The sequence below is a fragment of the Carassius carassius genome, chromosome 37, assembly GCF_963082965.1.
Source record: "Carassius carassius chromosome 37, fCarCar2.1, whole genome shotgun sequence".
Classification (NCBI taxonomy): Eukaryota; Metazoa; Chordata; class Actinopteri; order Cypriniformes; family Cyprinidae; genus Carassius; species Carassius carassius.
Window position 1 is genome coordinate 28,809,625 of NC_081791.1, and position 13,385 is coordinate 28,823,009.

The window sequence follows — 13,385 nt, forward strand, 5'->3', positions numbered from 1 at the left end:
CAAAACTGATGGGACTCTCGCAGTTGGAGGTCCTTTCTCTTGTAGTTTGGTTGAGGTGACGAAAATCCAGAGCGGGACAAAGAGGTTGTTGGTTTATATTCCCTTGTTGATTGGATGCAAGCAATCCTAGATCTGAGGGTGAAAAGGGGGAGTTCCCAGTTGCGAAAACACTCAACGACTGATCATCCAATGTTCTTTAGTGCTAGCAAAACTAGTATAATCCAACCGAAGCTTATCGTAACTTGTATATACATCTATCTGCAATCCAGTTTAGCATCCGCAAGATGGTTTCGCCATTGAAGGACAGCGTTCATCCAACTCTCGAAGATCCTTCAAGCTGAGATAAACGGGGCAACGTCAGGTTTTTTGTCGTTAGCAGCCAACGTCTGGACGAGCCCCTCTTCCTGTTTCACCTGCGGTAATGTTAAAGCTTCGTTGAGTCCTTTGAACGGACTGTTTGTGTGTGTGTGTGTGTGTGTCAGATTGGCTGGTTTGAGGCAGCGGTTGTAGCAAAAACTAAACTAAAGCACCAGTTTTGAGTTGAGTTTGTGAACGTGGAAACAGCTAATGCAGCTCAGCAGCAGTCTGGTTGAGATGTCCCGTCGATTTACAGAAATAAAAATATAACCTGTTTGATGTCTCAGAATCCGTACAAAACTAAGCCATGATAATCATTTATAAACAATTAAATTTGATGCGGAATTCGCACCTAAAAGCATTATGGGATAGATACGGTCATAAAAGCTTATTATGTGATCCGAGAGAGAAACAGACACCAAAATATATGAAAATATCAGATTTGCATATTTCTCCCAAGCTTCTTTTCAGCGGATTAACTGTATTAGCCTATTCTTTTCATTAGACATATGTACAGAAACAATAAGAGTGGTATTTACAGCTCATGACCACAAGAGAGCAGCGCGACAAAAACTTCTGGAATGGGGGGAAATCGCTGGGATGTGTTTAGAGAACAACAAGACAATGATTTACACAAATGCATTGTGTCGAGTGGAAGCAAATTTTTGGACGTGCATGCAAATTGATGCATTTGTGCAACAATTTACAAAACTGATAGCCTGAATGCACTGTAAGTCGCTTTGGATAAAAGCATCTGCTAAATGCATAAATTTAATTTAAAACATGGTTTTACGAACCATTTGACTATGTAAATATTCGTTGTTGTACATGTCAAATGGTTGATGGACAATTTTGCTCATGTTTCATGAACGACGCCCGATAAAAAAAAAAAAAACGTTGAGAGCTCTTCAAAATCCAGCACTTTTGTGATGGACTACAACCAAATGGGTTCGTATAACATGGATTTTGATGTCATGATCTCTGATAGAGGGTAAAGTAAGGCATTGTCTTGGACTAAATCCACTGGACATCCAGGTAATGTGAGGTCGAAGCAGCCGGATAGCCTTGTTATGAATGATAAATAATGTTGAGCAGCATTCTCTCTCTACGCTTGGGCTCTCTTGTGGTCAACTAGGATCCTATCTATACAGACATCAGACCTACAGTCAGGCCTCCTCTCTCAGGTGAAAGTGTGTGTGTGTGTGTAGCATGTCTATAGTGCATCCGCCCTCGACATACACACATGCATACACATCTATACATCAACCAGGCCAATCGTAAGAGTTAGTAAAAGTGGCCATTGTCCCAAAACCCAGGAAACTCCAAAATATTCTGAAAGGGAATCTCCTTCTGAAAATACTACATAGACAGCAACTCACACAAACAGTGCACTGTTATTTTATATTTTATTTTATATTTGTCCAGACACTGGCATGTTACTAATCTAACAACGGGACAATCTTAAAAATCATTTTTATCATTATTTTGCAAACCTAAAAGGAATAATATAAATGATGCTTTTTTTTTATAATTATATAAATTATAAAAAAAAATTATAAATGTATATAATAATATAAAGTTGTAATTATTTCTAATTACAACATATAAAATTATAATAGTAAATAATTATAATATTAGAAAAATTATATTAATTATAAATATCTTATAGGTTATACATTTATATAACAATATATAGTTATAATTAATCATACTAATATTTATTCAATTGAAATTAATTATAAATAATTCTATTATTATATAACTGTATAATGTATAAGTAGATTCAAAATCAATAATTCTCTTGTGTGTAGCAGCAAACCTATAACAAACATGATAAAGAACATGATTTCACAACTGCAACTATGCCACTGATTAAAACAATCAAATTGTCCCTATTCCCCTGCAATCTGTATTTGTTTTGTTTTGTTTGTTTTTCACACTTTGTGAGTTGCAGTGCATTGTGGGATTTCATCAAGAGTGTGATAGGGATGTATATATTCATGCATGTGTGACCCTGGAGCATAAAACCAGTCATAAGGGTCAATGTTTCGAAATCGAGATTTACAGTATGCATCATCTGAAAGCTGAATAAATCATCTCTCCATCGATGTGTGGTTTGTTCGGAGGACAATATTTGTCTGAGATACAACTGTTTGAAAATCTGGAATCTGAGGGAGCACAAGAATCTAAATATTGAGAAAATCATCTTTAAAGTTGTTCAAATTAAGTTCTCAGCAATGCATATCACTAATCAGAAATTAAGTTTTGATATATTTACGGTAGGAGATTTACTAAATATCTTCATGGAACATGATCTTTACTTAATATCTTAATGATTTTTGGCATGAAAGAAAAAATGATAATTTTATCCCATACAATGCATCGTTGGGCTTTTGCTCCAAATACACCTGTGCTACTGATGACTGTGCACCAGGGTCACATATGAGGTCTTAAAATGCTGCCTACATAGGGTGCTCACTAGATTTTGGAACAGAACCATTGTGAATTTGAATTGCATTTCATTTTGTCAACTTTTGTACGTCTCTCTCTCTCTCTCTCTCTCTCTCACACACACACACACACACCTACACAAATTAATTAGTAGAGCCTGCTAATCCTATTACAACAGAGGATCACCTGGCCATACGTTTTCATTTAATACAAACCATCTCTCTCTCTCTTTCTCTCTCTTAAATATAAATATTAGTTTATATGCCTCGTTCTATCCATACGTTATTAATACATTCCTTTCAGGGATTCCCCGTAGCTTAAAAGCGTGCCTGTTGAGCCGTGAGGCTAGGACACCTCGCTGCCGAACACCTCCAGCACTAGCGGCGTCAGCTGCATGCTGTGCTCGGGCTGGAAGGACAGCGAGCGGTATTGCTTGGAGTGCTCCTCGTTCAGGCTGCGCAGGTCCGCCAGCTTCTGGATCATCTTGGCGTACAGCAGACGGCCGGCGGGGTGATGGATCCGGATGTACGCCTGCAGGACGTCACACAGACGGTCCTGCAGCGCCTCGATGCGAGCGTGGTCCTGAACGCCGGGCCGATCTGCAGAGAACAGAGCCATGCATTCATACCACAAACACAAGAGATCCAGAGTGTGAGAAGAGAACACACACACACACACACCTGGAGACAGCAGGCAGATGGCCATCAGCAGCACGTGTTCCTCTTCAGTCATGTTCAGCTTCTTCAGACCCACCTGAAACTTCACCAGCGGCTCCAGCAGCTCCAGAGTGTGCCCCGCTACACACACACACACACACACACAGAGACACAGGTCAGAGTGTTTGTATTCATCTGTGTGTGTAAGTGTCTGTGTGTGTGTGTGTGTGTGTGTGTGTGAGAGAGAGAGAGTGTGTGTGTGAGTATGTGTGTGTGTGCGCGTGCGTGCGTGTGTGTGAGTGAGAGAGATAGAGAGTGTGTGTGTGTGTGTGTGTGTGAGAGAGTGTGTGTGAGTATGTGTGTGTGCACGTGCGTGCGTGTGTGTGAGTGAGTGAGTGTGAGTGAGAGAGAGAGAGAGAGAGAGAGTGTGTGTGTGTGTGTGCACGTGCGTGCGTGTGTGTGAGTGAGTGAGTATGAGTGAGTGAGTGAGAGAGAGAGAGTGAGTGTGTGTGTGTGTGTGTGTGCGCGCGTGCGTGTGTGTGAGTGAGTGAGTATGAGTGAGTGAGAGAGAGAGAGAGAGTGAGTGTGTGTGTGTGTGCGCGTGCGTGCGTGCGTGTGTGTGAGTGAGTGTGAGTGAGAGAGATAGAGAGTGTGTGTGTGTCTGTGTGTGTGTGTGTGTGTGTGTGTGTGAGAGAGTGTGTGTGAGTATGTGTGTGTGCACGTGTGTGCGCGTGCGTGCGTGTGTGTGAGTGAGAGAGATAGAGAGTGTGTGTGTGTCTGTGTGTGTGTGTGAGAGAGAGAGTGTATGTGTGTGTGCGTGCATGCGTGTGTGTGAGTGAGTGAGTGAGTGAGAGAGAGAGAGAGAGTGTGTGTGTGTGTGTGTGTGTGTGTGTGTGTGTGTGTGTGTGTGTGTGTGTGAGAGAGTGAGTGAGTGAGTGAGTGAGTGAGAGAGAGAGAGAGTGTGTGTGTGTGTGTGTGTGTGTGTGTGTGAGTGAGTGAGTGAGTGAGTGAGTGAGTGAGTGAGTGAGTGAGTGAGTGAGAGAGAGAGAGAGTGTGTGTGTGTGTGTGTGTGAGTGAGTGAGTGAGTGAGTGAGTGAGAGAGAGAGAGAGAGAGTGTGTGTGTGTGTGTGTGTGTGTGTGTGTGAGTGAGTGTGTGTGAGAGAGTGAGTGAGTGTGTGTGTGTGTGTGTGTGTGTGTGTGTGTGAGTGAGTGAGTGAGTGAGTGAGTGAGTGTGTGCGTGCGCGTGAGAGAGTGTGTGTGTGTGTGTGTGTGTGTGAGAGAGTGAGTGAGTGTGTGTGTGTGTGTGTGTGTGTTACCCTTGGTGACATCATTGACGCAGTATTTGAAGTCCGGTCCTCCGCAGCTCCAGCTCATATCCTCCAGACTGAACGACTGATTGGAGCGCAGCATGATGATCTCGATAGCGCTGGACTTGAGCAGAGCGATCTGATCTTCAGCCGTCAGGTCCCTGAGACACACACACACACAGCAGCTTCATGAACATCAGACAGATTTGCATACGGACCATTCACTAACACTTAAAAACACATCCAAAAATGTCTGAGAAATGCATGAAGTGTAGATCTTGAGAGAAAAGCGTTTGCTGAATCAGTGAAAGATTTGTAAGCCTCTCATTGAGTTCCAGCAGCACGAATGAAGATTTATCTACATCTGTGAAATAATCAGCTCTCAACACTCGTGGACTGAAGAACACACACACACACACACACTCCAGACTCTGATGATCCGAACGAGCCCCAGCGTCCAACATTAGCACTCGCTAAGAGCCAAACGGGAGCAAAAACTGCCTTCGCCAAGTAAATAAAACCATTTATCACCGTTTAACTGCGGTTAGAAGATGCTGGACGTTAGGTACAGTGTTATTTTAGTATTATATACTATTCATTCTTATTTCGAATTAGATTTGTATTATTTCTATACTTTTTAAGTTTGCTTATGTAATTTGAAAAAAATTATTTATTTAAATTTCTATTTCAATTTGAGTAATTTTACCACTTCAACTTAAGTTTTTTGCGATGGCGAAATAAGTAAATGTTAATTTAAGCTTTTTACATTTTCATCCGATATTTACCTTTTATTTTATTTCAGCTTTATTGCAACAAATGGAATCTATCTGTAATTGTTTTGATGCATTCAGTTTAAGTTTTGTTATACTTTTGCGATTTCTATTAGTTTTTGTATTTAGTTTAAACGCATATTTATTTCAGTTTTATTTTCAACGTAAACTGAAGTTCATTTTCATTCAAGTTTTCAGTTTCAGCTTTTATGTCAGCTTTATTTCAATTAATGAAAATTATTTTTAACCGTTTTGATATTTATTCTTCGTTTTCATACATATGTAATTTTCATTAGTTTTTGTTTTCCAAATTTTTGATTTTATTTTATTATTATTTAATTTCAATTTATTTTTATTTCAGTTTTAGTAACTTGGCAACAGTTCCTATTTTCATTTAAGGTTCATTTAATCATTTTAAATTTCATCAAATATTTTATAATTATTTCAATGAACGAATATTGTTAATAATTGTATTTTGGGATAATAATGACAGCACATGCACGGTTTAAACTGAACTGTGAGGGAGAAAAACAAACGCTCAGTTCCTGGCTAATGGGAGGGTTTTGACAGACTGAGCCGTGATGCAGACCAGACTTCACACCAGGTCAAAAGAGAAGAGTCTGACCTGAATCCAGGGATCATCTTGGCGAATCCGATGACCTTCTGGATGCTGTAGCTGACGAGGTCTGCGAGGTGTGGTAACATGGACAGGCGTGAGTTGTCCTCCTCGCTGGAGTCTGGACTGCCACCGCTGTCCTGATACATCATCAGCAGATTACTGAAGTTCAGCTTCGTGTCTACAGACTCTACAGAGACAACACACCACACCTCACATACAGCACCAGAAATGCTTCATATTTTGCATTAAGGTGCATGATATCAGATGTTTCTTTTTATATTTATATATTTTATGATTTAACTCATACAGACAGAGTGTTTTTAGCATTTATTCAGGTAAGGTGAAGATTCGTCAAAATCAGAAACGAGTGAAGCTTTTTGCGTTATAGTTTGTGCAAAAATGATCGACATCAAAATCTTCTGTTGGGACATTCTTGAACAGAGTTTTCTCAGAGACTTCAACAATTAAAAAAAATATATAATTATAATAATAAAATAATTCTTTCTACATTTTTGTCTTGTTTTTAAAGTTCAAAGTATCTAATAGCGCTGTTAAACAATTAATCACGATTAAATTGCATCCACAATAAAAGTTTTTGTTTACATAATATGTGTATTTGTGTGTGCAGTATATATTTATTATACTATATAATAAATGGACACAGCACACACATATATATTATGTAAACAAAATGTTAGGAGTGGCTTGATACCACTTTTTCAGAACCGATCCCAATCCGATACCAAAAATGGAGTATCGGCCGATACCGATAACCGATATATTGATCCGATAACAGCGCAGTTTTTTTCTTTTCATTGTAGATTTTTTATATACTTGTATAAATGTCATAATCTATGGCAAAAAATACTATTATAAACTAGGTCAGTGGATAATTGAGAAACAAAAGTTACTCTGGAAAAATCAAGGGTGCACACTAATTTTATAAACTATAAACTTTTAGTGATAAAAACAACTATTTATTGGGGAACAAAAAAAAAGTGTTGGACTAAATCTGGTAAAACTGTTACACATCGCTCTTTGTATGGTTGTAAAATACATTCATGGAAAAAGTAATATATTTATAAATCTAAATATAATAGAGAAGTTCAAAGCACAAAGGGAAGAAACATTGATGCATGGATTATTAAATCTGTGCGATAGTTTATAGAGCCTTTACATTTAAAAAGTTTTACATTTCAGTTACTGTGCGCATGAACATAGGAGAAATGAACATGATTTAGAAAGAAAGGAGAGAAGATTTTACATTTAATATACGCTGCTGGAGTAAACGAATTGTGAGTGAGTTGTGTGTTGCCAGATCCAGCTAGAATAAGCATTTTTGGACTTGTCTTCTTTACTTAATATAACACTTTAATACGGTAATGAAGCAGAACGTTTTGGTGGAGGGTCAGCGATATCTTTATCGTATTAGCAAAAGATTTAAAATAATTTCGGTTTATTTTTATTTGTTTTTTTTTAGTTTTAATAGCAATATCTGGCAACATTGCACTTAAACTGACAGCGACAAAAAAGCCCATGGATGGGTTACTGCTTACAGGATACAACATTCAGAAAACGCAAAAATATCATCGTATTATCAATCCAAAACATTATCAGGGATGTCAAAAACAGTGTCATTTAACACAAGTACTCCGATCTGTAGAACTAGTAGTGTGTGTGTGTGTGTGTTACCTGGTGAATGGTTGAATGAATCTGACGAAGCGTCAGACAGCGAGTGAAGAGACGCGGCTCGGCTTGCACTGCGCGTGACTGGACCCTCACGGACCGGAGGCTAAACACAAAACATCTGATATTACAAACTCTTCCAGAGGAAATCCACAGGATGTGTTCAGAACTGAGCCTCCACGAGAGAACACAACACTTAAAATAATTACACTTATAAAACACCACTCATCATGAACTCCAGCTCCGGTTTCACGAGGAGAACTCGAGCCTGAATTCTGCTCGTAAATGAAATGACTGTAAAAGGAGAGTCTTTAGTAACCACATTAACCTACAGACACATTGAGTGTTTACAAAGAAAATAAACTACATATACATGAAAAAAAGTCTGGAATAGCAGCAATACAAATGCAGAGACGGACCCTGAATCGGACGAAGTCGGAGTAGGAGTCGTCGTAGGTCTTGTGATGCGCCTCCACCAGTGTGTTGATGATCTGCATCTGCTCCTCGCTCAGACGAGGTTTCCTGGCCTCCCTCGCCGCCTCCTCCTCCTTCCTCTTCAGGATCAGCTCCTTCTTCCTCTGCACCTCCTCATCTGTCAGAATGACTGAGACACAGACACAAGCTCTTACACTAGTGAAGCTTTTCCAGAAGCCTGGGCTATTAACACTAATTGAAAAAAAACAACAACATTGCATTACTTGACATAAAAATAAAAACATCTAATGAAATATTTTAAAAAGGCTAGTTATTATTATTAAATGCTTTTTAACAGCTATTATTTCAGCTAGTTGCAAAAGCAACATTTCTCATTCAGTTCATGCAGAAGTAATAAATAAACTATACAGACATAAAGGGAAATTAATAAAAATAAAAATGGAATTTGAAAAAAAAAATTGTATGTAAACTATATGGATATAAATAATTTTTTTAAATGAAAACAGAACATAAAAATTATTATAATACATGTATACAGTATATTATTTAATATACAAATATAAAACCTAGTTTAAAATATAGAATAAAACTATATAGACATAAAAAAAAAATCAACACAACAAATTTAAAATTAATTAAAAATAAAATCCAATAATATACAAATATGAACAAATGTAAAATATTACTAACAATTAACTAAATAAAACTATATAGTAGTGTTGTCACAGTACCAAAATTTCAGTATTCGGTACCGATACCAGTGAAAATCCACGGTTCTCGGTACCAATTTCGGTACCAAAGCAAAACACAAAAATATGCTAATTAAAAAAATAACTTTTTAGCACTAAAAATAAAACCAATGCCATTCTTTATACTTATTTACAATTGTGTTTAAAGTTTTTCTAAAAGTAATATAATTATAAAAAATAGTAAACAAGTTTCACCCAAATTTAATTTGTCTTTTAATTTATGAAAATTAAACATTTTATTTTTGGTAAATAAAGGGAATTTGCTATTAAAATTAAAACATGGAAGAAATATTGTGATTTATTTCTTTAAAAAATAAAGTTTTATAATTTTTTCAACAGTAGTAGTATCACATACATTTTACTAAATAATAGTAATATTTCTAGCACAATGCCTTTATGTAAAAATTAACTTTTAGGCCTAATGAATGCATATTTGTCATTTTATCTGAACTTAAGACTGGTGGTGATGCTTAAGATATTTTTGGTCATTGAGGGTTTCTGTAAAAAATTAGTAATAGATCATATTAATTATTATTAAAAGATAATACTACTACTAATTCTACTATCATACTAATGTATATCCAATGCACTATGGATTGATGAGCTGCTGGTTCATGAATATTAATCACGTTGTCTGAGTTCGGTCAAACTGATTTGCTGAAATCAAAACAGGGACGGTAAGAGATCAGCGCCAGCCAATGACATTGCCATTTGCGCAGTAGCTCCGCCCACTACCGGAGAAACCGTTATGTCTTCTGCTTTGAAAATGAATATGAATAATTCTAAATGAACTCCATTATTTTGACAGGAGAAGACAACAAAGAACAGTTTACATATAGCGTGTCGATTCAGCGTGGTAAGACTCTCTCTCTCTCTCTCTCTCTCTTTGCATGTGTGAGAAACAGCGCTATCAGTAAAGCGACGGTGAGTCGTGCGCCTTCACAAAGAGTTTACAGAGCATCAAATACAGGTGCGCTGTGCGTCCATTGAGATGAACTGAAAAGTTCAGATCGCTTGATGAACTCTGAAGCTCAGATGCTGAAATTAATGCAAGCAAATTCGCACAGAGACGCGCAGAACACGGATTCATATTTAAAACAACTTTTGCGGCTTAACATTTACAGATACTGGTCCATATGGAGATTTGATTTGATTAATTTATGCTAACTTTGACAAATTCTATGACTGTCCATATTAAAATGTAAGTTTCATTTTCATGACTGGATTTTGAGATTCCGTCCTCGTTTTCTGCTTCGCGGAAATCATAGCGCTTAACCGGCTTTGAACGGGACCTCGGTACTACCGGTACTTAAAGAAACCTGGTACCGTCACATTTACATTTTTTTAGTACCGACTTTTGACAACACTACTATATAGATATTAAAAAAAACATGAAATGAAAAAAAAGAATAGTAATGAAATGAAACAAGATAAAAACATTAATAAACAATTATAAAAACTACACAGACAAAAAAAAATTAAAATTCATTAACTAATCAAAAATGAAAGTGGAAAATATAAAATAAACACTAATTCAAACCATTAATTATTTTAAAATGTAATTAATTAAAAATATATGCATATTTTAAGTGACAAAACAAAACTACCAAAATTCTGTAATTAATAAATAATTTATAAAAAGTATACACATATTTTTTCAAATGATTAAAATTAATAAAAATGTTTTTTTAAATAAAAATATGCCTAAATGTAACTAAAAACAACAAAACTTAAAAAGTAACTAAAAAGAAAAAAACAAAGATAGAAACTATTTCAAAATATGAATGAGAACTACAATAGCACATTAAATGACACTAAAAATAACACTGCCATTGACGAGTTAATTTTTCCAAACAACCTTCTGTCAACACTGACGTTTTCTTCCCAGCATGCCCTCTTTCATCCAGTGCGTTTCTTTTAAATCTACACTGACTCACTGATTCCCTGTGAATATTTCATGCCTTTCTGAAGCAATACACTCCAGTTGTGCCGTTTCCAAATCTGAGAGTCGCAGTGAGCACAAACTGAACGTAGTCTCTTTATTTGCAGCGCAGCTGATGTGGAGCTGTGAGTGTCTGAGTCTGAGAGTGTGGGAGCGTGATGCTGATCTTGGCTCCGTCTCCAGGCTCCTGTGAAGGTGCAGGGTGGCAGTGTTTCAGACGCCCAGCGGGCAGCAGAGTAAACACAGACGCTGACTGACAGCCGAGCCGAGCGGATCGGGAGCCAGTCTCGTGGCGTCCGGAGCGCCTGCCATCTGTCTCTTACTCACCCAAAAACACATTCACACACAACTGACAGACTTAGAGGCTTTCCTGCCATCAGACAAATGTTGATTAAAGATTACAAACACACATTTTCTTTTCACTCATGTTCAATAAGATCAACAAATTTAATGATATTATATATATATATATATATATATATATATATATATATATATATATATATATATATACACTTTTTTTTTTTTACTCACACATACATCATTAAAAGAATTTATTTCATATATATGTGTTTCTGGTATATAAATAAACTTTTACTTGTATAAAAATAAATAAACTAAATTGTATATTATATATTATAATATTACATAAAATAAGAAATATAAAAGAGAAATTTAAATATGAAATTTAAGTTTAAATATTACCTTAATTTTTTTTTTACCGGTATAAAATAAAAATTAAATTAAAATAAATAGAAAAATGACCTGTAAGTTAAATTCACATGAAATAATTTTATTTTTCATTAATAGACCTCTGTATTTTACTTGTATAAAATAAAATAAAATAAAAATAAAATAAACTGACCTGTAAGTTAAATTCACATGAAATTAATGGAATTTATTTTTATTTCTTTGCATTTTTGTATTTCATAATAGACCTCGGTATTTTAATTGTATAAAAACATGAAATCATGTAACATTATATTATATATAATATTGTTTTATGTTTTTTTAACTTTTTGCTCCTAAAATAAAACTGAATTTAAAAAAAATTATAACTGAAATATATAATAAATTATTATTAATAATAAGATTAAAAAAAAGCAAATCTTGTTCAGTAGAATGTAACAGTATTCAGAATCCAGTGATCACAAACATCACATCTGACTCCGCCCCCGTCCCGATGATGTCACGATGACATCACAGCGCTCTGAGGTGCGAGATAAGCGTCTTATTGGCAACAAACAGCGTTGACCTTTGACCTGCTGTCCTCGGCTGACAGAACACGACGCACAAAGAGGCTCTTTTATACGCGACAGTATCCGTTTTCTCTTAAAGCAGCGATCTGCCTTCCCCACGACTCCCGCCCACATCTGAATAAATCTGGGTCGCTCATTGTGCAACTTCATGGAGAAAAAGCATCATTGTTGGCTCTCTCTCTCGCGCTCTCTGGAAACCGCGGCTGTTTTCCTCAGATGAACTGTGTGTGTGTGTGTGTGTGTGTGTGTGTGTGTGTGTGTGTGTGTGTGTGTGTGTGTGTGTGTGTGTGTGTGTGTGTGTGTGTGTGTGTTGCTTCAAAACACCTCAAAGAAAAAAAAAGAAAATGTAGTTGTTAAAACAATACTAAAATGTAGTTATAAAACGTGGTTGGGTTCACCCTGACAAACCCTCAAAACATCTCTCATATGGAAATATGCCATATGTTAAATTAAAGACAGATGATCTTACATAAGCACTGACTGACTCAGAAATATATATATAAACAAGCACTCGGTTATAGTTTCATAATGAGAAATCATGTTATTGTAGATCTGAAGATTTCACTGATCAAGTTTAATATGTGCAAGAGTCTGAAACTTCTCTAATCTGAATAACTATCTATTATGAATATATAATTACTTATAGCAACCCTTTATCCATATATGTTTAAAATAGAATTGAAAAATATAAAAAATGTATTTAATATGCTGCATAAATTAAGAATTAAATCAGATATATGTAATAAATATACATAATAAAATCTAAATTCGAATTGTATACATTTAAAACTTATATGAAAGGTTATGGATATGTATTTTTATATAAATGTATAACCAAATTATATGGATACATAAGTGTATATATATATATACATATATAGTAGACACTCAAGTACTGTAGAAACATATTAGTTGAGCTCCCACACATTTTTTGATGATTTGGGGCCATTATTTGAAGCATAAATCATAAGATATTTCCACCCTGTCAAGGACATGTATATTACTATTAAATATGTTTCCGTTGCATAATTAAGATGCAATTTTTTTTCTTGTGAAAGGTATGATGTCCTTTTCCTAAACAGGGTTATTAGTTTGCTTTCAAATAATGAATACATAAAATATTTTATGTAAACCATGTGTTTTAAAAGAAAATC

At 35.8% G+C, this 13,385-nt stretch overlaps 1 protein-coding gene across 1 annotated transcript in view; it reads right to left on the reverse strand.

The window, feature by feature from the left end:
• Positions 1–2,492: 2,492 nt before the first annotated feature.
• The window catches only part of LOC132118596 (vitamin D3 receptor A-like), a 36,228-nt gene continuing 25,335 nt past the window's right edge, over positions 2,493–13,385 (reverse strand). Inside the window, exons 4-9 of the mRNA XM_059528546.1 lie at positions 8,266–8,450; positions 7,853–7,952; positions 6,167–6,347; positions 4,781–4,932; positions 3,489–3,605; positions 2,493–3,407 (exon numbers count right to left, since the gene is read on the reverse strand). Of these exons, the coding sequence (XP_059384529.1) occupies positions 3,154–3,407; positions 3,489–3,605; positions 4,781–4,932; positions 6,167–6,347; positions 7,853–7,952; positions 8,266–8,450 (989 nt within the window). The 3' untranslated portion in view covers positions 2,493–3,153. The remainder of the gene's footprint in view (positions 3,408–3,488; positions 3,606–4,780; positions 4,933–6,166; positions 6,348–7,852; positions 7,953–8,265; positions 8,451–13,385) is intronic.